Source organism: Panthera uncia, unplaced genomic scaffold, assembly GCF_023721935.1.
Source record: "Panthera uncia isolate 11264 unplaced genomic scaffold, Puncia_PCG_1.0 HiC_scaffold_619, whole genome shotgun sequence".
Lineage (NCBI taxonomy): Eukaryota > Metazoa > Chordata > Mammalia > Carnivora > Felidae > Panthera > Panthera uncia.
Genome location: NW_026059780.1, coordinates 5,891 through 33,797, shown reverse-complemented (window position 1 = coordinate 33,797; position 27,907 = coordinate 5,891). Strand labels below are relative to the sequence as shown.

Below are 27,907 nucleotides of genomic sequence, written 5' to 3'. Positions count from 1 at the left end.
CTGACAGCCAGGCAGCAGGTGCTCAGTGTCCGCAAGTATTATCTCCGTTTGCAACTTGAGGAAACTGAGGCACAGAAGCCAAGGAAGGCACACGGCAAGTGCAGAGCTGCTTGAGGGGGAACGTTGGAGGGTGATGGAAGTGTTCCACATCCTGCCCCTGGGTACACGGTGTACCCACGTGTAAAAAGATTTGCACACTTCACTGCCCGTGAGTTAGACAGCCACTGCCCCTAAGCAACCTGATTCGCAGCCTGTTTCAACCATTAGAGGGTATCTGACACCACCAGGCGGCTTGGTTGAGAGCACAGTCTCTGGGGCCAGCGTCCTGTGCTCAAGTCCTGTCACCCCCTTACTAATTGCTTGTTTTCCCACCTGCAACATGGGGGTGTGAGTGAGCGAGTTACACAAACTGCTTCCGTGGTACCTGGCGCAAGGTGGAGGGCTATCTGCGGGGCGGGGGGCGGGGGGGGGGTCCTGATGCCCTCCGTGGGCTGTGCGCACGCGGTCCTACCGGGCCTCGGAAAGCCCCTCTCCACCCACACCCCCACCTCCCGCCCCCAGGGCCTGCGACGGGAGATCCAGGCGCACGGGCCGCGGCTGGAGGAGGTGCTGGAGCGCGCGGGCACGCTGGCCTCGCTGCGTAGCCCGGAGGCGGAGGCCGTGCGCCGAGGTCAGGAGCAGCTGCAGGGCGCCTGGGCCGGCCTGCGGGAGGCGGCGGAGCGGCGGCAGCAGGTGCTGGACGCCGCCTTCCAGGTGGAGCAGTACTACTTCGACGTGGCGGAGGTGGAGGCGTGGCTGGGCGAGCAGGAGCTGCTCATGATGAGTGAGGACAAGGGCAAGGTGCGCCCGGGCTGGGGGGTGCGGGGGACCTGGGGGCTCTGGAGCCCGGGGCCGGCCGCTGCCGCCTCATCGCGGGCGCCGTGTGCCCCCAGGACGAACAGAGCACCCTGCAGCTGCTCAAGAAGCACCTGCAGCTGGAGCAGGGCGTGGAGAACTACGAGGAAAGCATCGCGCAGCTGTCGCGCCAGTGCCGGGCGCTATTGGAGATGGGGCACCCGGACAGGTGGGCGGACGGGGGCGGGGCGGGGGGGGGGGATTGGGGTCAGGCGGGGGCGGAGCCAGTTCTTAAGGAATGGCCCAGCAAGATCTGAAGCTTCGCTGGTGGAAATTGGGACACGGTCCCAAATTGGACATTGGAGTGGGAGGGGCCCTCACTGCCCCGAGCTGGAGCCCTCGGATTTCAGCACGTGGTTGGGGCCCCGGATGGAGGGGCAGTGCCCAGGGATGGTTGAGAGGGTGGGGCCAGGGGTACTGGAATTTGAGTGTAGGGATGCGAGGTGATGCCTCAGACTGAGGAGAGAAGGAAGAGCTCAAGACAGGGAAGGGCCTTCTTTCCACCCAGTGTCTGGGAAGTGTCCAGAAGGACAGAAAACCCTGGAGTGCTGTGATTGGGTGTAGCCTGAGACCTCCTGGGTGGCCAGGTGTATGGCCTCCCTAAGGTCAGGAGTAGGGGCCATCTCTGGGAGGCCTGGACGAGGGTTGGGACCTGAGAGGGGGCCCAGGGTTAGACCTCTGTCCTCCTGAGCCAGGAGACGGACTGGAGGTGAGGTGCCTTGGCTGGGGACCCAAGTAGGGAGTTGGGAGCCCCGCCCAGGTCACTGGAGGGGCAGGGGGTGGGACCACAGAGAAGATGGGAGGGGGGAGGGGCAGTGAGCTTGTCAAGCTTAGGGAAGCGGTTTCCCCTGAGCGCTGAGATAGATGCAAGTATTGGGTTCACTGAATCCGAGTCTTGCAGAAAACAGAAGCCCCCGCGAAGGAGTCCAAGCAGGTGCTACTGTGGCCGAAGGTTCAGAGGAAACACAGCCCTGCCCGGAGAGGGGGGGGGGTGGCAGGGGGTCACAGCTCTGTCCTGAAGTCTCGGGGGGCTCCATCCCTGCCCCTCCGTGTCCCCCGTCAGCGAGCAGATCAGCCGTCGGCAGTCTCAGGTGGACCGCCTGTACGTGGCGCTCAAGGAGCTGGGCGAAGAGCGCAGGGTGAGCCTAGAGCAGCAGTACTGGCTGTACCAGCTCAGCCGCCAGGTGGACGAGCTCGAGCACTGGATCGCGGAGAAGGAGGTGGTGGCCGGCTCCCCTGAGCTTGGCCAGGACTTTGAGCACGTCACGGTGAGCACCACCAGTCATGACATTGATACCCGCGGCTACCGCGTATGCTCCTGAGGTTCTCTGGGCCTCAGCTTCCCCAGCCCGAATCCGAGGATGATCATAGCACCCACCTCTTGGCTCCTTTGTGGGCCCCAAGAATTTACCAGAATGGAAGGCGCTTAGGACAATACCCAGCACACACGGTGCCCAAGGTGGTGTCGGTTACTGTCATCGGATTATTTTTCTTGCCGCTGTTATTGCTACAGAGCAAGTGCTCTGTGGGCTGGAGGGGGGCTCGTGTGTACAGGGCCTTGGCCCATGCTGTGTTCCTGGTGGCAGGTGCTGCAGGAGAAATTCTCCGAGTTCGCCAGTGAGACGGGCACGGCAGGGCGGGAGCGGCTGGCGGCCGTGAACCAGATGGTGGACGAGCTGATTGAGTGCGGCCACACGGCGGCGGCCACCATGGCTGAGTGGAAGGACGGGCTGAACGAGGCCTGGGCCGAGCTGCTGGAGCTTATGGGCACAAGGGCTCAGCTGCTGGCCGCCTCTCGGGAGCTGCATAAGTTCTTCAGCGATGCCCGAGAGCTTCAGGGTCAGATCGAGGAGAAGCGGAGGCGACTGCCCCGTCTGACCGCCCCCCCTGAGCCGAGACCCAGCGCCAGCTCCATGCAGCGGACCCTGCGGGCCTTTGAGCATGACCTGCAGCTCCTCGTGTCCCAGGTGGGGCGCCGGTGGCCAAGAGGGGAGGTGGGAGGGCCCGGACAGCGTGGCCAAGGCATGTTGGGCCGTAGAGCAGGCGAAAGTCAGGCTGTAGAACAGATCGACGTTAGACAGTAGAACAGATGAAAACAGACCACAGAACAGGGAGAAGCCAGATGATGGGGCAGGCAGAAAACCGCCTGATTGCTTGGTGCGTAGAACTCAGGCAGTGTGGGGGGAAAGGTGGTACAGAATGTCTGATAGAAATCAGACCGTTTCTCCAATGGCAGGGGTTCTCCTAGAAACTGTGAAGGGAATCTTTTCCAAATCCACATGGAGAGCCTAAAGGAAATTTCAGAGGGTTAAGAGAAATTTGGCTCTGGGGCAGATAGAAATTTGATAGGTCTCGGATGGTATCCTATGATTTTCCTGCAAGAACTTTGATGGGAGTGGGTTTCATGGAAATGACAGTGGAGCTGTTAGACTGTCAGACTGTTAGAAATCAAGCAGGGAGACTGATAGTGATTAGGCAGTGGATCTGATAGAAATATGGTGGTCACTCCAAAAGAAGTCAGGCGGCTGAACCAATAGGGAGTGAGTGGCCGGTCTGGTAGAACTCACATGGCAAAGCCGATAGAAATTGAGTAGGAGACCTAATAGTAACTGAATAAGCATTCTGAAGGAACTTGGGCAGTAGGTAGTAAGTCTGAAAAAAAAAAAAAAAAAACTGAGTGAAGAAAAAAATGGACAGTATGTCTACTCAACATCAGGGTGGAAAGAGGTTTCCTGAAGGAAATCAGATCGGTCTGTACTGAGGTAGAGGCAGACCCAGTGGAAGTAGGGCTCTCAGACCAAAAGAAATCAGGCAGCGGACTGAAAGAAACCTGGTCATAGGTCCAAAAGCAGTCAGAACGCAGGTGAGTCAATGACAAACAGGCAGCAGACGTGAGTGAAACATGGTATGGGTCTAAGAAGCAATCAGAAAGTGGGCAACCCAAACAGAAATCAGGCAGCGGATAAGGGGGAGAGCCAGTTGTGGGATCACAAGGGTGGCGGCTCATTACACCTGGCCAGCCGAGGCAGGGCGGGGCCCGGATGCGGGGGGCGGGGCCTGGCTCCCGAGGAGGGCCGGCGCTGGACCTGGCATGCCCCGCAGGTACGGCAGCTGCAGGAGGGGGCAGCCCAGCTGCGGACGGTGTACGCGGGTGAGCACGCAGAGGCCATCGCCAGCCGGGAGCAGGAGGTGCTGCAGGGCTGGAAGGAGCTGCTGGCAGCCTGTGAAGACGCCCGCCTGCACGTCAGCTCCACGGCCGACGCGCTGCGATTCCACAGCCAGGCCCGTGACCTGCTCTCCTGGATGGACGGCATCGCCGGCCAGATTGGGGCAGCTGACAAGCCCAGGTGCCCCTCATCCCACCTCGGGCTCCCTACCTGCCTCTGGGCACCACCCCCCTCCCCGCCGCAGCCCATCGGCAGTCCCCTTCCCTGAAGAAATCTCAATACCCAACTGCCAGGCACTGGACGAAATGCTTCATGTGTGCTATGACCCCTTGTCAGGCCTGGCCTTGGCAGCTCAGGGCATCCTCTTGCCTTCTGGCCTTCCCAGTTGCCCACTGCTGCCCTCCCTGTGTCACATCACGGAGTGGGCTGCAGCCAGGATAGGGAAAGCAAGGTGTGGGACTGCATTTGTGGCTTAACCTAGTGGGTGGAGGGCACTGATTTATTGCTGACCTGACGCTTCAAAGTGAGCGGCCAACAGAAACCCATCCCGCGGTGATGGGGACCCAAGGGCTTTCCATCACTTGGCCCCAGAAGTTGCAGTCGCTGAAGAGGAGAGAAAGATCGCATGGGAGGTTTCAGGGACTAAACCTGCACTCCCATCTGTCAGCCCAGGAGCCCCAACCTGTCTGCGGGGGAGGCTGGGAAATGTAGTTCAGCAGCGTGTCCAGGAAGACAGGGATTTGGAGAGTGGTGACTCTGACTGTGAGGCCTTGCCTACATTCATTTACTCAGCAAATATTTCTTGAATGCCTACTGTGCGTGGATGGTTAGCAAGACCAAGCTGCTTCCCTGATGCTGCTTACATTCTGAGCATAGAGGCAGGCAACAAATAAATTAAAAAGCACCTAATATTATTTCAGGTAGTAATAAGCGCTCGGAAGACAAAGCAAGGTAAGGGGATGAGGTGCTAGCTGGCAAGGCCTCTCTGAGGATGTGATGTTTGAATGGAGGCCTAAAGGAAGTGATGGTGAGTTGCGTAAAGTTTGGGGGAAGTGATGGTGAGTTGGGTAAAGTTTTGGGGAAGTGATGGTGAGTTGGGTAAAGGTTTTTTTTTTGGGGGGGGGAAGAGTTTTCCAGGTGGAAGGATCAGCAAGTGCAAAGACCCCGAGGTAGGTTGTATTTTGAGGAGGAGCTAGACGATCATTACGGTTGGATGGAGTGAGTGGGGGTGGGGGAGAGTAGAGAGTGGTAGGAAATGAGCTGGGAGGGGCAATAGGGCATGGTGAGGAGTTTGCCTTTTTCCCTGAGTTGGGAGCCGTGGGAGACTTCACTGCAGGGGAGTGATGTGATATGAGGTACATTTGAGAAAGATTACTCCAGATGCCTTGTGGGGAAAGGAGTACAGAGAACAGGGGTAGAAACAGGTGCACCAGCCAGGAGGCTGCTGCTATAATCCAGGTGAGAGATGATGGGGGCTTGGTTCAGTGTGATGGTTGTAGAGATGGGGAGAAGTTATTCATTTTAGGAATTAAAAAAAAAACGTTTATTAGGAAAAATTTCAAATGTACACAGAAGTTGTGATAACAGTACAGTGAACCCCCACGCAGAGAATGAACACCCATCAACATTTGGCCCACCTTGTTTCATCTGTGTGCTCCCCAACTCCCCCTCCACCCCTTGCTGAGTTCTTTTAATACAAAATCTCAGAGGTGTCACAGCATTTCACAGTGTGTGTTTTAAAGTTATAGATGTCCGGTCTGACTGATGAATTAGCTTCAGGGGCTGAGAGAAAAAGAGGAGTCCATGGATGAATGGGTGAATTTACTGAGATGGAGAACTTCAGAGGAGGGCACTTTTGGGAAATAGATCATTCCAGACGTACTAAGTCTTAGGCAGGAATCATTATAATTCAGGATCTTCAGAAGCAAGTTTGGCTGTATTAAGTCTTGCAAAGCTATGCTTGCTGACTGGGGGAACCTTCAGAAGTTTGGGATTTGTTTCGGCATAGGATAGCTGAGAACAGCACTGTCCAGTAGATACATAATGCAAGCCACAGATGTGAGCCACATATATAATTTAAGCTTTTCTTGTAAACACATCAGAAAAGTACAGGGGTGTCTGGCTGTCTCAGGCAGTAGAGCACACAACCCTTGATCTCAAGGTTGTAAGTCTGAGCCCCAGGTTGGGTGTGGAGATTACTTTAAAAAAATTTTTTTAACTCAATAAAAAAGTACAAAGAGGCAAGTGAAAATTAATTTCAGTGATTCATTTTACTAACCCAAATATATATCATTTCAACATGTAGTCAGTATTAAAATTATTGAGGAGCACCTGGCTGGCTCAGTCGGTAGAGCATGCGACTCTTGATCTCAGGATCATGAGTTCAAGCCCCATGTTGGGAGGTAGAGCTTATTTAAAAAAAATTAAGAATATATCTTAATGTTTATTTATATTTGAGAGAGAGAGAGAGTGTGAGCAGCGGAGGGGCAGAGAGAGGGAGATACAGAATCCGAAGCAGGCTCCAGGCTCTGAGCTGTCAGCACAGAGCCCAATGTAGGACTTGAACTCACAAATTGTGAGATCATGATCTGAGCCAAAGTCAGGCGCTTAACCGAAATTGAGTTGCCCAGGCGCCCCCAAAATATTTTTTTTAATAAATAAAATCATTGGGCTATTTTACAGTCTTCAGAATAGGATGTGTACTTTATACTTCAACACATCTCAATTCAGACCAGCCACATTTCAAGGGCTCACTTGCTACCCAGGTCTAGCGGCTGCCTGCCGTTTGGATAGCCCAGACTTGGAAAGTTCAGATCATTGGCCAGTGGAGCCTTCAGAAGCTTAGCTTTAAAAAGTTAGAACAATTAGATCTTGACGCCTGAGGTTAGAATCACCAGAATGTGCCATTTGAGCACCTTGGAAAAAGTTGGAGTCACTGAGTCAGTGAAGAGCTTGGCCCCTCAGCACCTGGCCTGACAAGGTGGGTGTCCTGAGATGCTACCAAACAGCTGGCTCAGGGATCTGGGTTCATCCGGGACTGGCATCTGCCATGGGGGCCTGGAGAGGCTATCTGAGGCTCAGATTCCCGCCCCCGACCACTGTAGGGACGTGTCGTCAGTGGAGGTGCTCATGAACTACCACCAGGGCCTGAAGACTGAGCTGGAGGCACGGGTGCCTGAGCTGACAGCCTGCCAGGAGCTGGGGCGCTCTCTGCTGCTCAACAAGAGTGCCATGGCTGACGAGGTGGGAAGGGGCGCGGGGGTGCCCCTCTGCCATCTGTGCCCGTTGGGGCAGGAACCTCCCTTGACGCCTCTCCTACCCACCTACCACTCCCAGATCCAGGCACAGCTGGACAAGTTGGGAACCAGGAAGGAGGAGGTGTCAGAGAAGTGGGACCGCCATTGGGAATGGCTGCAGCAGAGTGAGTGGGGGCCCAGATGCATGGGGTTCAAGGGCACAGGGATTTGCATGTTTGGAAAGGCCCAGAGGGTGACCCAGCATGCTTTGTACACCACTCATGGGTGCCCAGCAGCAAACATGATGGCCTGGAGGGCGGCGGTGGACAAGAGGACTGTCTTGCCATTGAATCTCTGGTGGTGGACACCTAGGGGAGAAGCTGGTGCCCTCAGAAATACCCCCAGCCCCTCTCATTCCTGCAGAGCCCAGAGTGGTCAGGGCTGGGATACAGAAAGCGGGAAGATGTGGAGGGGGCGGGGTGGAGGGCCAGAGAAAACAGCCAGTGCCCTGTGAAGGGCCCACAGGTGCACCCTTCACCCTCACCCCCAATGTCTCCCCTCAGTGCTGGAAGTGCACCAATTTGCCCAGGAGGCAGTGGTGGCCGATGCCTGGCTGACAGCCCAAGAGCCGCTCCTGCAGAGCCGGGAGCTGGGCAGCAGCGTGGATGAGGTGGAACAGCTTATCCGGCGACACGAGGCCTTCCGCAAAGCGGCTGCAGCCTGGGAAGAAAGGTTCAGCTCTCTGCGGCGCCTGACCACGGTCAGCACCCGAGATCCTGCCCACCCCCCCATCCCCATCCATCTATATGAGACAGACATACCGGGACTGGAACTTGGTACTCAGTGCTGAGTTGAGTGAGGGCTGAGGCAGACCCTCACTGGGCTCCCAGTCCAGTGGGGGAGAGGAAGGGGACAGACCTGTCACCAGACAGTGACACCCCAGGGCTGGGATGGGGGAAACACAAGGTGCTGTGGGAGCCCGGAGCACTTGTCCTGGCGTAGGGGGAGGCCTATCTGAGTGAGACTTGAAGAATGAGGAAAGACCCTTGTTTCAATGCCCTAGATGTTTGCCAAGGAAGAAAGGAATTAAGTTCCTGGCAGGGAGAAAACATGGACGCAGGCCTGCACAACCTTGCCTTGTCAGTAATAGAAACTATTAAACTGCATGGTGTGGGAGGCAACCCAGAGGCGTCTTCCCAGACCGCCCCCCTCCCCACGCCCCTTTACCTGACCCTGGCCCCTCCCTTCCCAGATAGAGAAACTCAAGGCGGAACAGAGCAAGCAGCCCCCGACGCCCCTGCTGGGGCGCAAGTTCTTTGGAGACCCCACGGAACTGGCGGCCAAGGCAGCGCCCCTACTGAGGCCAGGGGGCTACGAGAGGGGCTTGGAGCCCCTGGCTCGTCGGGCCTCGGACACACTGTCCGCAGAGGTGCGGACCCGGGTGGGGTACGTGCGCCAGGAGCTCAAGCCCGAGCGCCTCCAGCCGCGCATCGACCGGCTGCCGGAGATCCCGGGGAGGGTGGAGACTCCAGCCCCGCCGGCCGCACCCGAGGATGCGGCGGAGACCCCCGGGGCCCTCGCGGCGGCGGAGCAGGTCCGGCCGCGCCCAGAGCGCCAGGAGTCAGCTGATCGCGCCGAGGAGCTGCCCAGGAGGCGGCGACCGGAGCGTCAGGAATCGGCCGATCAACCCGAGGAGGCTGCGCGGAGGCGACGGCCAGAGCGGCAGGAATCCGCGGACCACGAGGCGGCACACAGCCTCACCCTGGGCCGCTATGAGCAGATGGAGCGGCGGCGCGAGCGGCGCGAGCGGCGGTTGGAGAGACAGGAGTCCAGCGAACAGGAGATGCCTACCAGAGGAGAGCTGGCCAAGGGGTGAGGCCCTCAGGTGCCCAGGGAATGAGGGAGCGGGGACACGGAGAGCTCCTGGAGCCACGCGGGCCCGTGGGGGGGGGGGGCTGCTGGGGCTCAGAACTGCTTACTGCCCTGGTACCCATTTTGCAGAGGTGCAAACAGGCTGAAGGAGACGAGGAGAGGTGCCCATGGTCCCACAGTGGCAGTTCTGTTGGAGGAAAGGACTTAGCTACTGAGTTCTGGCCCCTGCCTAGGTGGTCCAGGCAGGGATTTTGTCCTCCCTGCACCTCAGTTTCTCTACTGGGCTAATGGTGAAACCATCTTCTAACCCTTCATCACAGGCTTTCTCCACCATTTAAACTGCGGGCTACTGTCATCTCCATTTTATGGATGGGGCAACTGAGGCTCAGAGAGGGCAAGTCAATCAGTTTGGATGAAGCAGGACTGGAACACAGGCCTTTCAGAGTCCAGTGTTAACCAGAGCATGATGGGCAGATTGATCTTATCAGCTGTATCCCCACTAAGAGACCATTGGTCAAATATGTTTTGGAGACAATGACTTCTTGACTCCTTTTTAATTTTGCATATCATGAACGTTTGCTGAGTCCCCATTCTGTATGTGGTATGTGCTAGAGCAGTGGCCACACCAGCCTCAGCCCTGTTTGGGTGGAGATCCCAGTCCAGTGGGGGAAACAATGGATAGTGATGACCCAAAATGACCAAAGAAGTCCGAGGGGCTTGGGATCTCAGGGGGTGGGTGGGGAAAAAAGGCAGCATAATGTACAAAGGCTTGAAGGCACCAGTTTGGATTTTTCTATGGCTAAAACTCAAAGGAGAGGTTCTGTCCTCCAGCAGACATATTCCAAGTACCTATGGTGTACAAGGCAAGCATCTGAGAAAGGTAGCTGAAGAAGTGAACAGGGGCCTGGCATCTCAGGCTAAGAGGTGGAGGCTCCTCCAGCCAAAACCAAGCTGGTCCCTGGGAGAGGGTGCCCCCAGTTCCATTGGGTCTTTCGGCTTCCCCCTCCCAGGAAGGCCACCCTGGCTGACATTGTGGAGCAGCTGCAGGAGAAAGAAGCAGGCCCAGGGCTCCCTGTCGGGGTAAGTTGAGCCTCAGGATGGGTGGGGGTATGGGGAACCCTCTCCTCCCAGCAGGAGTCAGAAACACCAATGCCTAGCCCTGCTTCCCGCCTCTCCCTCCCCATCTGAACCCTGCAGAGATTCTCAGGGGGTGATGGAAAGGGCCCCCAGATGCCTCCCACAAACTGAAAATCTCTCCTTAAGAAAGATAAGGCCACCAACCTAAGGAGACTCCTACTCCCCTCTACACACAGACTCCACACTCTTCCCACATCTGTCCTAGACTTTCTCTAACCCGGTGGGGGGTTCACATATCCTCACAGACAGCCACACACACACAGAAGTCCCAGATTCCTCCTACAGACAGCCGGGACATCAACGTGCCTGCACACCCACCTCCAAAGAGCTAGCGCTTTCCTCCCTAAGATCGAGAGCGATTACAAACCCAGGAGTCCTGACAGTCTCACTCCCGACACCGATGGGGCCCCTAAAAGTTGGGTCTCCAGCCCTGAGGCCCTCCCATACTCGCCTCCAAGACAGATGGGATCCCCCAGACTCGTGAGTCCCCCAGGCAGATGGCTCCAACACCCCCCCTATGGACAGCACCCCTCTTCCCCCTCCCTCCACACAGCCGTCGCTGCCTCAGCCTCGTGAGCTTCCCCCAGGCCGCCTGCCCAACGGGCTTGAGCCGCCCGAGCGGACACCTCGGCCGGACCGGCCGCGGGCACGGGACCGGCCCAAGCCGCGACGGCGGCCGCGGCCCAGAGAGGGTGGTGAGGGCGGGGGAAGCCGGCGCTCGCGCTCCGCCCCGGCCCAGGGCGGCTCCGCCCCCGCGCCTCCGCCACCGCCCACTCACACAGTGCAGCACGAGGGCTTCCTGCTGCGCAAGCGCGAGCTCGACGCTAACCGCAAGTCGTCCAACCGGTGAGCGTGTGGGCGGGGTTTTGGAAGGCGGGTCCCAAGCTCAGAGTGTCCAATAAATGAATAGATGGGCCTGGGGGTGGTACTAAACTTCCTGGAGTCCTACGGGTGGCGGGGGTAGGCGGGGCCTGAAGAGGGGCGGGGCTCCAAGGACTCGAATCTTTGAATTGGAGGAACGGGACTTAGGGTTTAGTTCGGTGGCCAAGGGGGTGGAGCTTAGGTGGGGAGCTGGACCGTAAAGGAAGAAAATATTCCAAATGTAAATAAATTGCCACCCAAACTCATAGCAACCAACTCAGGAGCTAACTATAGAGCTAATGGCAAATTGGATTTGGGGTCTAGCCTACAGGGTTCCAATGGTTTGTAAGGTGAAGCTTGGAGAGGTCATCCAACCTCTCAATGAATGGGGTGGATCCATCCTCGAAGTTTCAAATTGTTGCCGGGGTGGCTGGAGAGGTCTGAAAAGGGACAGAGCCCAAGCTCTGAGGTCTGAGGTAGGGGGCACATGCAGATGTCTAAATAGCGACTTACTTTTGGAGTTCAGCTCATGTTTGTCCAACCCTTTTTTTGTCCAACTGTGAGGCAGAATCTGGGGAGAGGTGGCCAGCGAGCAGAGTGAGGCCTAGACCCAAGATGTGAAAAGAGCAAAACAGGTTGAGGTTTTGCCTTGAGGCAGTCTTTTTTCCTGGTAGTGAGGCCAAGGTGAGAATAAAGGGGCACCTTCTGTGTATTTCACTCAAGAGACTTCCTTCTCCTTTGAGGCTTTGGCCGAATAGGAGATAGGCATTTCTCATACAAGACACAAGACGCAGAGATCTCCTTTCAGGGGATTCCATGGTGGGTGAAGGAGTAGGCAAGGAACACGCCCAAGCAAAGGCTTATGGAGAAGACAGCTTAAGTCTTGCCTTCAGGAAATTCAGTATGGGAGGGGAAATGGAAGGGCAGGCCCAGCAGGGGTCAGCATAAGGCTTGGAACTGAGAGTCTTAGAGTCTCCCCTTAGCTCAGGAACATCCATAAGGAAGAGCACCCCAGACACATGGCCCGGCTAAGGCAAAGGCCCAAGAAGAAGGAAGGCTCAGGTGTTTTCAGCCATGAAAGGTATTAATGAAGAGTTCCCAGGCAGAGTGCTGTGACTCTGCCTTGAGCCCCATATCGTCACCCCAGGTCTTGGGTGAGCCTGTACTGCGTTCTCAGCAAGGGGGAGCTGGGCTTCTACAAGGACGCCAAGGGTCCGGCGTCTGGGGGCACACACGGCGGGGAGCCACTGCTCAGCCTGCACAAGGCCACCAGCGAGGTGGCTAGTGACTACAAGAAAAAGAAGCACGTCTTCAAGCTCCAGTGAGCCCCCCAATGGGCAAGGGGGAGGGATCCAAGGCCCGACTCCCCTTCCCCCCCAGCAATACCCTGCTTCCCTGGAGGATAGTTGGTGGATGGGTGGGCCGGGCCCCTGCCCCAGATTCCCCAAGTTCTGTGTCCCCTTCCTACAGGACCCAGGATGGCAGCGAGTTTTTGCTCCAGGCTAAAGATGAGGTGAGATCTGGTCCTTTCTCTCCCCTCTCTGGACCTCAGGAGCAACCTGGCTGGCTGGTTTCTGGCCCAGAGTGATGCAACTGTGAGCCAGAAACACAAGCCAGAGTCACCAGGCTATGATGGGAAAGCCTATTGACAGTGAGAGCCCAGAGGAAGTTCCTAACCTAAGGAGGGGGGGAGGGGAGGCAGGGACCTGGAGGGCTGCCTGGAAGCCCCAGGACAAAGTCCAACCTCCTTGCCTTGGCCCCTGAAGCACCACTGGAAAGATAAAAGATGGGAGTTAGTGAAAAAATGGGATGATGCAGGCAGAGAAGAACCAGAGGTGCAGAAATACAAAGCATTAACTGAGCTGGTGGAGGGTTCAAGGAGGAAGGATCCCAGAAAGGTTCCCAGGGGTTGTGGGCCATTTGGAGGGGGTTGGAGTTTGTCCTAAGGGCATTGGGAAGCCATGGCAGAGTCTGAGCAAGATTGGGGGGTAGAGGTTACAGTGATGTCTAAGAAAGATCCTTTGGCAACAATGTGCAGGGTAGACTGGGGAGAGGGACAGAGGAGGTGTGGAGCCCAGGAGGCAACCAGGACAGGCACCCACATGTGAGGGCACAAGGCTGGCCCCCAGCCGGCCTGTGGGGAGGGGAGGAGGGGGTGGAAGAGAGTGAACCATGGGACTGAGGCTAAGGGGAGAGGTCAGGGGAGGAGCAGGCATGGAGGTGGTTTAAAGAGATGTTGAAAATAATAATGCTCATCATCTCATTCATTCTTACCAGAGGCTCTGGGGTAGGCCTGTATTCTCTCCCTGCCAATTTACTTTTAACATGGAGATGAAAACAGTTTTCCATTCTAGGGTTCTTATGAGAACTAAGTTGATACATACAGAGTACTTACATGGCCTGGTAAAGGTCAGTGCTCTATAAATGTCGCTGATGTTATCATTGTTTGTGTTGTTGTTTATCTCTATAGTGGGTGTTAGATATAATCCTATTGCATAGGATTAAGTGAATTAATCCACAGAAGCACTTACAACAGAGCCTGGCACATCTTGAAGTGCTATGCGACGGTTTGCATTATTGTTATCACCCCCATTTAATAGACTGGAAAACGGAAGTTCAGAGGGCAGTCCGATTCCAGGCTCATCTATTACTCAGTCTGCCTTCTTCCAAATCGGGACTCTGTGCCCTGTCTCTCTCCCCCAGGAGGAGATGAACGGCTGGCTGGAGGCTGTGGCCGCTTCAGTGGGAGAACACGCCGAGATCGCCCGCTGGGGGCAGACACTACCTACCACGTCCTCCACGGATGAGGGCAATCCCAAGCGGGAGGCAGGGGAGCGCAGGGCCAGCGGGCGCCGGAAGTGACTTCCCACCCCCTGGGCCTGACCCATCCCCGCCCCTTCTCTCCGCACTGTGGGCACAAAGACACTTTCTCTTCCGCAGGGGCGGGAGCCCCTAGTTCCACCAACACTGCGGACGCGCCAAGATGGGCACTGGAAAGGAGGGGACTTCTGCACTCCAGGAAGTGGTGGGGGGATTGATGCCCCTATAGCCATATCTCGGCCCCTTCCTGCTCGCCACCCCACCCCAGGTGCTGGGGCTCCATTATTTTTATGCAATAACTGAGTTGGGAGGGGCGGGTAAGGGGCCAGTTGAGCCAAGCCCCCTGCCCCGATCCCCAGATCCTGCCCCAAGAAGCTGGGGTGGTAGGGGCGATAATTCCTGCCCCCCTCTCCGCCCTAGGGATGGGCATGGGGCCGCTGGTGAGGTCCCCTGGACCATCCAGGGTGCTAGGGGGTGGGGAGGGGACGTCTCCTCCCCGCCTTTACCTCACTTCCAATGCTGCCTTGATCTCTGTCTGGGAAGGAGGAGTGAAGGGGCCTTAGCCCCTGCACTCCGCCGTCTCAGAGCCATGCGGTTAATTCCTGACTTAGTTTATTTTTGCAAAACGTCGACCTCCTCCTCCCCCGCCCCGCATCCGCGAAGGCTTTTAATGGGAGGGGCGTCAAAGCTCAAAACTGTCTTCCTCTCTCCTCCCCCCTCCAGCTGTAAATGCCGCTACGTGAGGGGAGGGGCGAGGGGAAGCCCTCCCCCCTGCATGCTTCTGGCAGAAGCACCTCCCTAGGGAGTGGGGGAACCGGGTTGTGGGCAGCCCCCATAGCCACCTGGCGGAGCCGCTGGGGCCCAGGGGTGTGGGGCGGTGTGGCAGGCGCACACTGTATGTACCTATAATAAATACTTTGGCTTTGACGGTCTATGCTGGTTTGTTCGCGTTTCATGGGCTGCGCCTGAGAGGGGGTGCGGGGGGAGGGGAATGGAGGGTGGCGCGGGGAGAGACTGCGGCTGCAGAGAACATTTAGATGTCCCCTTGATGTGAACTAACTTCGGGGTCTAAACACACGTCCCCGACGAAGCACCTAGATTCCATTCCTAAAATGGGAACCATTCCTAGGGGAATGTTTTGCTAGCCCTTGTAACTAAACTTCCCCAAAACAGCCTTGCGGTGCGCCCCGTCCAGCACAGGAAAGGCGGGTCCCTTTAAGGAGGCGGAGAATTTAACTGCGACGGGTGAGCGCTGTGTCCAATCGCCGGTGGCCCTGGGAGTCTCCAGGCCAATGAGCAGGCAGTGGGGGGCGGGACCCGAGTGTAGACCCGGAAGCGGGTGCTGGCCGGCCGGCTCGCCCGGGGGCCATGGCAGCCGCGGCACCTGCAGCAGAAGGGGTCCCGAGTCGGGGGCCTCCGGGGGAGGTGATTCATCTGAACGTGGGAGGCAAGAGGTGAGTGTAGGAGATTCCTGAGGCCCCCACCTCGGGGACCGGGAACGGGGTGGGAGTACCGCCTCTCTCTGGGGGAATCCCTGTCCATCAAGGATTGCTCCGCCCCCTGCTGAAAGCGCGAGTGCTCGGACTGGCGCCCGGGATGGCGGTGGGGTAAGGAGCTACATTCCTTCCCTCCTTCCATCCTTCCATCCCCTACTGTGCGCTCACTTTCCCCGCTTAGGTTCAGTACCTCTCGCCAGACTCTCACCTGGATCCCAGACTCCTTCTTCTCCAGGTGATCGGGAGAGACAGTTTGGGTCGGGTGGTGGGGGGCAGGACGAGAGGGTATGGGAAAATCTAATGCCCCACTCACCCTCCCCACCCTCCACCCCCTTCACACACACACACTTGCCCTTTACACCTACTCTGCATCCCCTCCCAACAGTCTTCTCAGCGGACGCATCTCTACACTGAAAGATGAGACTGGAGCTGTGAGTAGGGCAAGAGCTGAAACGGGGCAGCGGGTAGGAGGAGGGACAGGAGCCCCACTCAGCCCCGTGTTTTGTCCCATCCATCCTCTGCCCCCCTTCCCGCAGATCTTCATCGACAGGGACCCCACCGTCTTCGCCCCCATCCTCAACTTCCTGCGCACCAAAGAGTTGGACCCCAGGTTTGCATGGGGATAAAGGGACCCCACTGTCTTCACCTTCTTCCCTTCAGAATGTTCACCTAAGCTCCTCGATCATATTTAAATCGTGTCCTTAGAATTTACCCCAAACACCACACACGCACATTTTCACTGCCCATATATAATAACATCACTCCTTAGAGTCTTGATCCAGTCAAAATTTGCTACCTCTTGGGACTCTTTGTACAGTTTTGAAAACTTCCTCCTTAGAATTCTCCACTCACTCCCATTTCCCAGACTCTGACCCCTAGTCAATTCTACTACCCAGGGGTGTCCACGGTTCCAGCCTCCTCCACGAAGCCCAGTTCTATGGGCTCACTCCTCTGGGTAAGTGGGGCCCCCATGAGCATCCTCACTGCATAGAAAACAAGCCCCAGCTCTCAAGATGCTCCCTCTTCCCCTCTCTTGAAAGAAGTTTAGGTTAGAGCCAAGAGCACTGGATTTGGTCCTGGATCTGGGGGATGGGGGTGGAGAATGAGATTGGTAAGGGGGTTAGAATCTGCCTCAGTACCCCCCAAGTCCCAGCATGGAGTTATTCTGCTTCAGTTCGACGCCTGCAGCTGCGGGAGGAGTTGGACCGATCTTCCTGTGGAAACGTTCTCTTCAACGGTTACCTGCCTCCACCAGGTGGGCACAGCTAAGGGATGGAGGGGAGGGAGGGTGGACTAAAGACTACATTTCCCATAAGGTCACAGCCCTTGCTGTGAGCCCTGTGCTTACCTGTGCTGTGAGCCCTGAGACATGATGGGAGTTTTAGCCTTATATCAGAGGCTGGACTGATGCTTGGAAAGGAAGTAGGAACTCACTTCCAATGAGGCAGTGGGCCAGCTAGTCCCCTGAGGCTAGGATGTATGTTCTGGAGCCTGATGGGGGTTGTAGTCCACGTTTGATTTCCCTGTGAGGAAGCTTAGAAGAAATAAAATAAAACATTTTGCATGGAGGTGGAAATATTAAGGGGAATTATTGACCATAATCTCCATGGGACCTTAGATCAGCAACCCCACTGGCCATGGAAGATATGCCTCAGTGGTTACTGGAAACCCAGCATGGGGCTCAAACTCACAACCCCGAGATCAAGAGTCACATACTCAGGGCACTTGGGTGGCTCAGTCGGTGAAGCATCCGACTCTTGATTTTGACTCAAGTCATGATCTCATGGTTTGTGAGTTCAAGCCCCACATCAGGCTGGCTGCTGTCAGCATGGAGCCTGCTTTGGATCCTCTGTACCCCTCTCTGTCTGCCCCTCCTCTCCTTGCTCGCTCTCTCTCAAAAATAATTAAAATAAACATATATAAAATAAGAGTTGCATACCCTTCCGACTGAACTAGCCAGGCACCCCATAAAGGAGTCATTTTAAGTAGAAGCTTTAGGGGCACCTGGGTGGCTCAGTCAGTTGAGTGTCCAACTTTGGCTTATGTCATGATCTTGCGGTTTGTGAGTTCAAACCCCGCGTTGGGCTCTGTGCTGACAGTGTAGAGCCTGCTTGGGATTCTTTCTCTCTCCCTCTCTGTTCCTCCCCCACTTGTGCGCTCTCTCTCTCTCTCTCTCTCTCTCTCTCTCAAAAAATAAATAAATAAACTTAAAAAAATAAATAGAAGTTTTCTATCACTGCCTTCATACCATAAATAAGTAAATGTGAAAATGAAACCCTGAAATAACAGTTATGATGCTACTGCCTTGCCAAAGAAATTGGCTTACATTTCTTTCTTTTCTTTTTTTAATTTTTTTTAAATGTTTTATTTATTTTTGTGAGAGAGAGCAAGAGAGTGCAAGTGGGAGCCAGGGAGGGACAGAGGGGGTGAGCACCGAAGATCCCAAGCGGGCTCTGCGCTGACAGACTGTGAGATCATGACCTGAGTCACCCAGGCGCCCCTAGGCTTCCATTTCTTTTCTCTTCTTTTTTTTCTAACATTTATTTATTTTTGAGACAGAGAGAGACAGAGCATGAACGGGGGAGGGTCAGAGAGAGGGAGACACAGAATCCGAAGCAGGCTCCAGGCTCCGAGCTGTCAGCACAGAGCCCGACGCGGGGCTCGAACTCACGGACCGCAAGATCATGACCTGAGGTGAAGTCGGTCGGTCGCTTAACCGACTGAGCCACCCAGGCGCCCCTAGGCTTCCATTTCTTAAAACAGAACATTAGCAAATACTGAAAAGATAGCACCGTTATGGTAGTGCCAAACTGATTCGGCCCTTGTGATGTGCTCAAAGGAACAGAAAAGGCAGTAACTTGCTGGGTGATTCCGTGTCCTTTCGTGCCACGTCCCCACACCACTGAGAATCTTTTCGCCCGGGACACTATGCCCCCACGTGTGGGGAAGTCGGCTTCTGGCGCATTTGAAGCGCTTGCTACGTGGCAATTATTACAGCTATTGTCACTCTGCTCCTTCTCCACGCCACAGCGTTCCCAGTGAAGCGGCGGAACCGGCACAGCCTGGTGGGGCCCCAGCAGTCGGGGGGACGCCCAGCCCCTGTTCGACGGAGCAACACGATGCCCCCCAACCTGGGCAATGCAGGGCTGCTGGGCCGAGTGCTGGATGAGAGGGCCCCTCCCTCCCCATCGGGTATGTTTCTGTCTCCTGGGAGACTGGGGCAGCCAGTGGGGTCCCTGCGCCCCTGCCCTGATCCCTGCTTTTCCCCCCACAAGGGCCACCAGAGGAGCCGGGGATCGTGCGCCTGGTGTGTGGACACCACAACTGGATCGCTGTGGCCTATACCCAGTTTCTTGTCTGCTATAGGTGCTCGGGGAGGGGGGTGGCCGGAGGCTCAAGCCCTGTTGGTGGGGAGGGCTTGCGGTGAGGGCTGATGACATCCCCCAATCCTCCAGGCTAAAAGAAGCCTCTGGCTGGCAGCTGGTGTTTTCCAGTCCCCGCCTGGACTGGCCCATCGAGCGACTGGCACTCACAGCCCGGGCGCTCGGTGGGGCTTTGGGTGAACATGACAAGATGGTGGCAGCGGCTACAGGCAGCGAGATCCTGCTGTGGGCTCTGCAGGCAGAAGGCGGGGGCTCCGAGATAGGTATGGCGCCGCGACTTTTCCAGAACCTTCTTTCTGCCCTTTAGAATTACGCTTCACCCTGTGGTCTGTTAGGATTCTCTTCCACCCCGTTGGAATTCTCTGGCCTGTTAACCCACTCTGTAAGTTCTTACACCCATGGGGATTCTTTGCATTATTAAGATGCTCCAACCCTTTAGAATTCCGTATCCTGTTCGAATTCCTTGGCTTGTAGAAAAATCCACCCACGTCCAGAATTCCCTGCCCTGTTAGACCTCCATGCCAGGGGAATCCCAGAGCCGGCTAGAGTCTATGTTCCCATTAGACATCTCTGTTTGCTTTATTTTTTGTTTTAATGTTTTATTTATTTTTGAGAGAGAGAGAGAGTGTGTGTGAGGGGGGCAGGGGCACAGAGAGAGGGAGACAGAATCCGAAGCAGGCTCCAGGATCTGAGCCGTCAGCATAGAGCCCAATGCAGGCCTCGAACTCACAATGTGAGATCATGACCTGAACCGAAGTTGGTCGCTCAACCGACGGAGCCACCCAGGCGCCCGTCGGTTTGCCTTATTGAAAACTGCGACCATGTTAGAGTCCCACACCCCGTCAGGAATCTGGCCTGTGTAATCCTCTGTAATTCCTGCTGGAATCCTCTAGCCTATAAAGATTCTGTGGCCCCACCGAATCCGCTGGCCCTGGGAGTTCTTCCTGGTCCACTGAGCGACTGGCTTCTCCCCCAGTCCTCCTCCTTCTCCCCCAGGAAGCGGGGTCCTGGCTGAGTGCTCCTTGCCTTCTGCAGGAGTCTTCCATCTGGGGGTGCCCGTGGAGGCCTTATTCTTCGTTGGGAACCAGCTCATTGCCACGAGCCACACGGGGCGCATCGGGGTTTGGAACGCCGTCACCAAGCACTGGCAGGTCAGAGGGGTGGCCGGCCTGGCTGCCTCTTTCCCAGGCGTCCAGTCTGCACGGACCCGGGGAGGGGTTCCTTCCTGCCCCAGCCCAACTGGAGACAGCCAGAGAACCCAGCAGCGGGCCAGATCTGGTGGGGGTGCCGGGGTGATAAAGGCCTAAGGAGGAGGAGTCAGGGAGGCCTTTCTGGAAGAGGGGCCGCTGAGCTGACAGGGAAGATGGTGGGTTTGCAAAGGAGGAGAGCGGGTTCTCCAGGCACTGGATGGGGGAGCAGGTGAGTGAAGATGCCGTAGGAGACAGACGTGCACACGTCTGTCGTTCCCTCCCAAACCATGTGCAAAACATAAAGAAAAATATACCTACGGTATTGCTTTCTCCTGTAAAGTATGTTTGGGAGAGAGAGACAGAAAAGCAGAGAAAGGAGAGAGAAAGAGGGGGGGAGACAGACAAAAAGCAATAGAGGAAGTCAGAAAGAGGTGATGGAGAGAGGGAAGGGTGGGCAGAGTGAAGCCGGGACTGGAAGGCGGTGGTGCCGAAGGGATGTAGAGAGACAGAAATAAATAGGAAAAGCCAGCAATATGGGGTCAAAGAGAGGCCAAGAGGCAGAACCGCTGACCCAGAGACTTCCAGAGACAGACAGACGCAGATGGAGATAGAACTAGAGCCGGTGAGGCTGGAGAGAAGTGGGCCTAGAAACCCCGGGTAGGTTCTGGAAGCGGTGGGGGGTGGGGGTGGGGTGAGGAGCACCCTGAGGGGTGCCGTGGAGGTGGAGGCAGGGAGGACCTCCCGGCCACAGCCGGTCCTGCCTGCCCCCAGGTCCAGGAGGTGCAGCCCATCACCAGCTACGACGCGGCGGGCTCCTTCCTCCTCCTGGGCTGTGACAACGGCTCTATCTACTACGTGGGTGAGCAGCAGCTGGTACCCCGCGTGCCCGAGAACCTCCCCGGGAAGGCAGGGGGCGGGGGGGGGGGTGCTGAGCACCTTGAACGAGCCCACGCTGCTCTCCCCACCCGCCCTAGATGTGCAGAAGTTTCCCCTGCGCATGAAGGACAACGACCTCCTTGTCAGTGAGCTCTACCGGGACCCGGCAGAGGACGGAGTCACGGCCCTCAGCGTCTACCTCACCCCCAAGACCAGTAAGCTATGACCGGCTCCCCCCATCTACCCCCCCTACCCCGCTGCCAGCAGCCCCAGCCCACAGCCGCCTCCCCACCACTGTGTAGCATGACCCTGTGAGATTTACTGGGAGGAGAAAAGATTCAACTCTCACTTAGTCATTCAACAAACACCGGGCACCGCTTGTATGTAAGCTGTGGCAGGTCTCTCCAACCAGGGCCTGACTTGGCCACGAGCAGTTCGTCTTTGTGTTTCTTTTCCACCTCTGCAATGAGGACATGATGTTTCCACGCTCATAAAACAAAGAGGGTGCGTGTTTTACAGCGGATGAAACCGAGTTCTCTCACTTGGGGACAGTTTTTTTGATTTGGTTTCTTGGCTTTAAATGCAGAAAATTAGGCTAGGTTTTTTTTTTTTTTTTAATATCATTTACTTAGAAAATTATTTATTAGAGAAAGAGCGCATGCAGTCAAGCAGGAGAGGGGCACAGGGAGAGAGAGAAAAAAAATTTTTTTTAATATTTATTTATTTCTGGGGAGGAGCAGAGAGAGGGAGGCACAGAATCTGAAGCAGGCTGCAGGCTCCAGGCTCTGAGCTGTCGGTGCAGAGCCAGACGCGGGGCTCGATCCCAGGACGGTGAGATCATGACCTGAGCCAAAGTCAGATGCTTAACCAGCTGAGCCAGCCAGGCGCCCCTCTATTTTTCTGTCTGTCCCCTCTCTTATTAGCTCCGTCTCTCTCTCTGCCTTACTTTCTGTCCCTGCTCCTCTCTTTCTCTGATCTCTCCCTCTGTCTCTCCCTTTCTGACATCTCACTGCCTTATTATTTCTGTCTGCCCCTGTCTCCTTGCTTTCTGACTCTATCTCTGTCCTTCTCTTTCTCTCTGCCGTGGTTTCTGTCTCCCTGTGGCCCTGTCGCTGCCTTCATCCTCGGCCCCTCACCAGGTGACAGCGGGAACTGGATCGAGATTGCCTATGGCACCAGCTCGGGGGGTGTGCGGGTCATTGTGCAGCACCCCGAGACCGTGGGCTCCGGGCCTCAGCTCTTCCAGACCTTCACCGTGCACCGCAGCCCCGTCACCAAGATCATGCTCTCGGAGAAGCACCTCATCTCAGGTGGGCCTCACCGGGCTGCCCCAACTGCCCATCTCCTCGCAAGAGGATGGCCTGGAGGGGAACATGAAACCAGGGGGTGGGGCCTCCGGGGAGGGGAGGGAATTTTAACCTGGAACAGCAATTGCAGAAGTGAGAGAATAGTGTAAGGGGACCCATCTAAGCAAGAGTAAGAAATTCATCAATTCAGCAAACACTGGTTGAGCACCTACTGTGTGCCAGGCCCAGGGGATACAGTGATGGACAAGACAGGCCAAGTGCCCGCCCTTAGGGAGCTGATGTTCTGCGGGAAGGCAGATGACAAATAAATAAATCAGAATATAAGTCACCAACAGGCAACGATGAAGACCATGAATAAAAACAAAAGTTGTGCGAGTGGCTTGAGAGTGTTGGGGTCACTGAGGAAGGAGCTTTGAGCAAAACCAAGGAAATAAGCAGTGCAGCTCGGTGGGGACAAACATTCTAGCAGAGGGAACAGGCATTGCAAGGGCTCTGAGCCAGGAGGATGATAGATGTGTCTGAGGAAGCAGAGTGGGCAAGGGAGACAGTAGGACCTTGTAAGCCATGAAGATGACTTTGTCCTTGCCCTTGACTGGGTAGGTATCATGGGAAAGAGGGTTGTGAGCAGAGGAGGGCCATCATCTGACACAGTTATTCACAGGGACTCTCTGGCTATGCGTCGGGGCAGGACAGGAGCAGGAGGAGGCTGCTGCCATGGACAGGACCAGGGTGGGGACAGTGACAGGGTTAGATGAGATCAGGCTCTGGAACAATTTTAGAGGAAGAACCAAGAGGATTTTTGACCATTTGGGAGTTCTGGGGAAGAGCGAATTCTCTGAAAGGGAAGAATCCAGAGGGGCCCGAATCCTGACACCTTTGAAAAGGGTCATCCTGGGGCTCGGGAAGGTTGGGCCGTGGTGATGACAGCTGGCCTGACCGGCCGTTGCCCCTGTGCTCCTCAGTCTGTGCCGACAACAACCACGTGCGCACGTGGTCCGTGACTCGCTTCCGGGGCATGATTTCCACCCAGCCCGGCTCCACCCCACTCGCTTCCTTCAAGATCCTGGCACTGGAGTCGGCCGACGGGCATGGTGGCTGCAGCGCTGGCAATGACATTGGTGCCTACTAGCCCCTGGCCCCCCATCCCATGCACCCTGCCTGACCCCCATTGGCCTCCACTGGCTCCTTCCCTGACCCCCTGTAGACCTCTCCTGACCCACCCAGCTGACCTGGCTGCCACCTGACCCCTGTCAATCTCCATTTACTCCCAGCTACCCCCGTTGAATTCTGTTACCCCGTTGATTCCTGCTGACCGCCACCTGACCCGGGACCCCCACCCCACAGCCCTGAGCTCCACTGACTGACCCTCAGCCCTCTCTGACCCCGCCCAATTCCAGAAAGCTGGGGATGGGGACCTAGTCCTGGGAGGGGGCTCATCTTGGAGAAGGGGGCAGAGCCTTAGGGTCTGGAGTCCCAGGGAGCCCAGCTGGCCCTGACTCCCCCCACCATCCTGGTCCAGGCCCCTACGGCGAGCGGGACGACCAGCAAGTGTTCATTCAGAAGGTGGTGCCAACCGCCAGCCAGCTCTTTGTGCGTCTTTCATCCACTGGCCAGCGGTGAGGACCGTCCCATCGAACGGGGAGGGTGGTCAGGGGAGAGGGCAGGACACCAGCTGGGTCACGGAGGCCAAAAGGGGGTCCTAGCCAAGGAACGCCTGAAGGAGCAAAGGCTGGGAGGGGGCACGAGGCCTGGTCCTGGGTTTGGGGGCTGGAGGAATTCAAGGTGTGACATGTGTGGGTAGCAGTGAGGCTGGGGAAGCCCCAGGTGCCTGTGCCGGACCTCACGCAGGTCACTCGGTGTGGCCAGAGCCCGGGATCGGGGCAGGAGGCACAGGTGGGGGTGCCGGGGATGGGGGGGGGGGGGGGCACAGGCAGCTGTAGGAGCCCAGAGGAGGTGCTTGCTCCAGTCTGGGGAGGGGGCCTGTGAGGGTTTTCGTGAGGACCTTGGAGATAAACAGCAATGAGCAGAAGAAAGGAGGGGCAGGGGTGCGCCGGGCTGAAGGAACAGTGCGGGTGAAGGCTGGGAATGGACAGCCAGTGAGGTGCACGTGGTCTGGGGGCCAGACCTCCGAACAGGCTGCTGAGGGGCACGAAGGAGCTGAGATTGGCCTGGGCTGCTGGGGAGCCGTGGCCACCATGGGGGTTGGACTGGAGGTGGGACAGGAGTCCGAGAGTCCAGGGAAGAGGCTGGGACAGGTGGGGACAGGAGCCGGCAGGGCTTGACCAGGGCCAGACAGGAGGGGAGGAGGGGGCCCTGGAGGCTGAAGGGATGGGGCAGGGGGTTGGAAGCTGGTGATAGGAGGGGAGGGAGGCCCCCAGGATGACAGGCCTTCTCTGAGTCAGGAACCAGAAGGGAGAGCAGCAGATTTGGGGGAGAATCCCCATGGGGACGTGGGGTGATGCTGGACAGGAGCCATCCCAGAGGCCGCTGCACCCCGAGAGTACATGGGGGAAGGGGAAAGAAGCCTGGGGTGGCGGTTGGAGAGGCAGCGACTAAAGCCATAATGGTGGGGACTGTGGCCCGGGAAGGGGTGTACAGGTGAGGAGAGGGACCGGGGCCAGGGTGACCCCTCTCCCTTCCGTCTCAGGGTGTGCTCGGTGCGCTCGGTGGACGGCTCCCCCACCACCGCCTTCACGGTGCTCGAGTGTGAGGGCTCCCGGCGGCTCGGCTCTCGGCCCCGGCGCTACCTGCTCACCGGCCAGGCCAATGGCAGCCTGGCCATGTGGGACCTGACCACCGCCATGGACGGCCTCGGCCAGGCCCCTGGTACTCCCTATACCTGGCCTCCGTGCCGGCCCCTGTCCACAACCTCCTTTGCCAGTCTCCCTCCCCAGGCTCTGGCCCTCTGACCCCTTTCCTCTGCCTTTGAACCCCAGCTTGCCCTCACTTTTCCACCCTCTCGTAGCTTCTGACCCCTAGCCTTTGACCTCTGCGTTTTTGCTCCTATCCCGGCCTCAAGCCTTGCGTGTGACCTTTGTCCCTTGCCCAGTGGCCCCTGTCTTGCCCCCCCAGCAGGTGGGCTGACCGAGGAAGAGCTGATGGAGCAGCTGGAGCAAGGTGAGCCGGTGCCACTGGCTTCCTCTCGGAGCTCTCTCCCCAGCCCCTCCCCTCGCACCTCTCTCACCAGGTAGACTGAACTCCACTTTCCCTTCTGTGCAATGGGGGAGGGGCGGGGGAGGGCGGGGGAGTTGCCTCCCTGCCCACGATGACCCTCACTGACCCTCCTCACCGCCCCCCAGTCTCCACTCAGCCTCCCTGTCTGGCCGTCTCGGGAGCCTGAGCCCCCCCCAGGCTGAGGCCCGGCGCCGCGGGGGAGGCAGCTTTGTGGAACGCTGCCAGGAGCTGGTGCGGAGCGGGCCAGAGTCCCGACGGCCCCCGACACCAGCGCCTCGGCCCTCCACGGGTCTCGGGGCTCCCCTTGCACCCCCCAAGGTGAAGCTCAACGAGACTTCCTTCTGAACACAGCCGCCATGGTGCCTTTGGATACCCAGGTCCTGGGCGGGGGACGGGGTGGGGTGGGGTGGCAGGGCTCAGGTGCCTCCCTGCTTCCTGTCAGAGCCCTGGGTTCAGGGCCAGGGCTTCCTTGGAATGGTCGTTGTTACTAGGCCCCCACTGCCCCCCCCCTTTTCTGAAGCCAAAGTCACCCTCCCCTAATAAAGTTGTCACTGCCAACACCTTGCTGACATTCTTAGAGGGTTTGGGGACCCCCAGGGAAAGGGTGGGAGAGATGTGAGGACCAGCCAGATGTCTGGCTGTAGATTTAGGAACATCTGTCTCTCTTGGTTTAAGCAAAGAAGGGGAATGTAATGGTTTACATCTGGCTTCAGGCATAGTTGGATCCAGGGATTCAGATACTCGTCCAGAACGTCTTTCCATCTATTTGGTTTTGCTCTCCTCTGGGATGCATCATACTCAGGTTTTCCCCTCTCGGTGCCAAGATGACTCCAGGTACCTCCTTAGCAACTTGTTTTTTTTTCTAGCAAGAGCAACAAATCACACGACTGATTCTTATTGACTTAAATTTAGTCAGACGGCCATCCCTGAACCAGCCACTATGGCCGGTGTGATGGAGGCCTTCCACAGTTCCAGGGGTCATGTGCCCTCACAGGCCAGGAGGTTGACAGATTGGAGGAGGAATTCCTGAAAGGTGAATCGGGGTACTGTTACCACAAGCAAGGACGACTGGCCACAGGTCAACAGAAACACAGATGTCAGCTATGTGATTGCCACATCCTGAACATTTGTACCCTAAGCATCGCCATCACAAACACCTTTCCCACATCCCTTTCCTGCCCATGCCAGAGAGGTTATGAGGGACAGGTTCAGCTCACTCTAGCTTAATATCCTTGAGATTTTCCCCCAAATAATACCTGTTCCCATGGCAACTTCTCAGGAAAGATTTGTGCATCTTTTCCTTGAGCCAACGAAGAGGAAAGAAAGTGGGGCAGACTGGGAACAAGGATTTTAGAATATGCTGATTTCCCTTGAAAAGGGAAATTAGTTCTGGAATGCCAGAGTTTCTGTAACATAGTGGAGAAGGGTCCAGAGTGTTAGGGAATCTAGAACACAGGGATATTCTAGAGTGCTAGCAGATGAACAATATTAGGATCCCCCCACCCTGCATTTCAGAGAATCCACACAACAGAAGTTGCTTGACCAAAGGACCTGGAAGTCAATGGTTCTAGAACAGGGGAGTGTTGTAGAATGCCTATGATTCTACACTTGCATGCCGGAGATTTGGAGATGCTGAGAATTATAGGAAACAGCAATGTGGAGTACTAGAAAATCTAGAGCATAGAGTATTCCGGAATGTCAGCTCTTCTGGATCGCTAGAGGGTTTGTTTGCATTCCAAGAAACCCATAATGGCAAGGGCCTCTGGATTGTCAGGGGATCTAGAACATGAACAGAGATGAATGATTCAAAAACATGAGTGTTTTGGAATACCTGTGAACCTCAAACTTTAGAAATATTTTTACATGCCAAGGCATTCAGAACCCTAGGGAATGTTTGAATGTTAGAAAGTCTAGAACATAGGAGGAGGGGTTGTGAATTCAGGGAATCTAGAATGTGGGATGTTTTATAATGCTCACAGATCTAGAATACTGAGATAGTTTTTCCTTGCCAGGGAATCTGGAACACGTTGTGTTTCTGGATTGCTGGTGATTCTAGAACTGAGAGAGAAAATGTAAGAAAATCTGGAACACTAAAGAGATTTGTCTGTCTGTTAATACCAGGGATAAAACCCAGCGTGTGAGCACACGATGGGAGGAAGCTTCTGGAATGCCACAGCACCAGAACTCAGGGATTCTGAAGGGTTGAGATCAGATCAGGATCCAAGGGATGACATAGAAACGACCCCGGGAGATAGTGGCACTGATGGGGAAGGATTGGGAGCTGGGGACTCCAAATTCAGGGGGGATGGGAAGCCAACGCCATCCCCGGAAGTTGTAGTGGTGAGCCAGAGGCTGTTGCCTAGCAACGAGCATTGAAGATGCCCCGGATCCCAGGCAGAAGGGAGGAATTTCAGCAGCGCCCCCAGCAAATGCTCCAGCCACAGGGTAGGAGGTGAGGAGGAGGGCAACGGAGGGGGGCATGGGGGGCCAGGAC

At 56.5% G+C, this 27,907-nt stretch overlaps 2 protein-coding genes across 4 annotated transcripts; both read left to right on the top strand.

The window, feature by feature from the left end:
- Positions 1 to 561: 561 nt before the first annotated feature.
- On the top strand, positions 562 to 15,081 carry LOC125918272 (spectrin beta chain, non-erythrocytic 4-like; the record flags this gene model as incomplete). Its single annotated transcript, XM_049624286.1, has 14 exons — positions 562 to 840; positions 933 to 1,063; positions 1,958 to 2,162; positions 2,481 to 2,861; positions 3,997 to 4,241; positions 7,166 to 7,304; positions 7,398 to 7,482; positions 7,861 to 8,057; positions 8,550 to 9,169; positions 10,180 to 10,249; positions 10,860 to 11,152; positions 12,315 to 12,488; positions 12,638 to 12,680; positions 13,871 to 15,081. Coding segments are annotated over 14 exons (3,021 nt in total), but the record flags the coding sequence as incomplete, so codon positions are not given.
- Positions 15,082 to 15,316: 235 nt separating this feature from the next.
- On the top strand, positions 15,317 to 25,991 carry LOC125918273 (SH3KBP1-binding protein 1). 3 transcript variants are annotated; one of them, XM_049624288.1, is made up of 18 exons: positions 15,317 to 15,441; positions 15,665 to 15,718; positions 15,869 to 15,914; positions 16,020 to 16,093; positions 16,380 to 16,438; positions 16,658 to 16,738; positions 18,514 to 18,675; positions 18,759 to 18,849; positions 18,939 to 19,129; positions 19,902 to 20,017; positions 20,828 to 20,915; positions 21,031 to 21,147; positions 22,072 to 22,242; positions 23,202 to 23,357; positions 23,759 to 23,855; positions 24,887 to 25,065; positions 25,312 to 25,426; positions 25,539 to 25,991. In XM_049624288.1, the coding sequence occupies exons 1-18, from the start codon at positions 15,356 to 15,358 to the stop codon at positions 25,756 to 25,758; spliced, it is 2,103 nt and encodes a 700-aa protein (XP_049480245.1). In that variant the 5' UTR covers positions 15,317 to 15,355; the 3' UTR covers positions 25,759 to 25,991. The 3 variants fall into 3 exon arrangements, with proteins under 3 accessions (XP_049480245.1, XP_049480246.1, XP_049480244.1); XM_049624289.1 differs by having other exon boundaries at positions 25,312 to 25,356; positions 25,539 to 25,672; XM_049624287.1 differs by having other exon boundaries at positions 15,869 to 16,093.
- Positions 25,992 to 27,907: the final 1,916 nt, after the last annotated feature.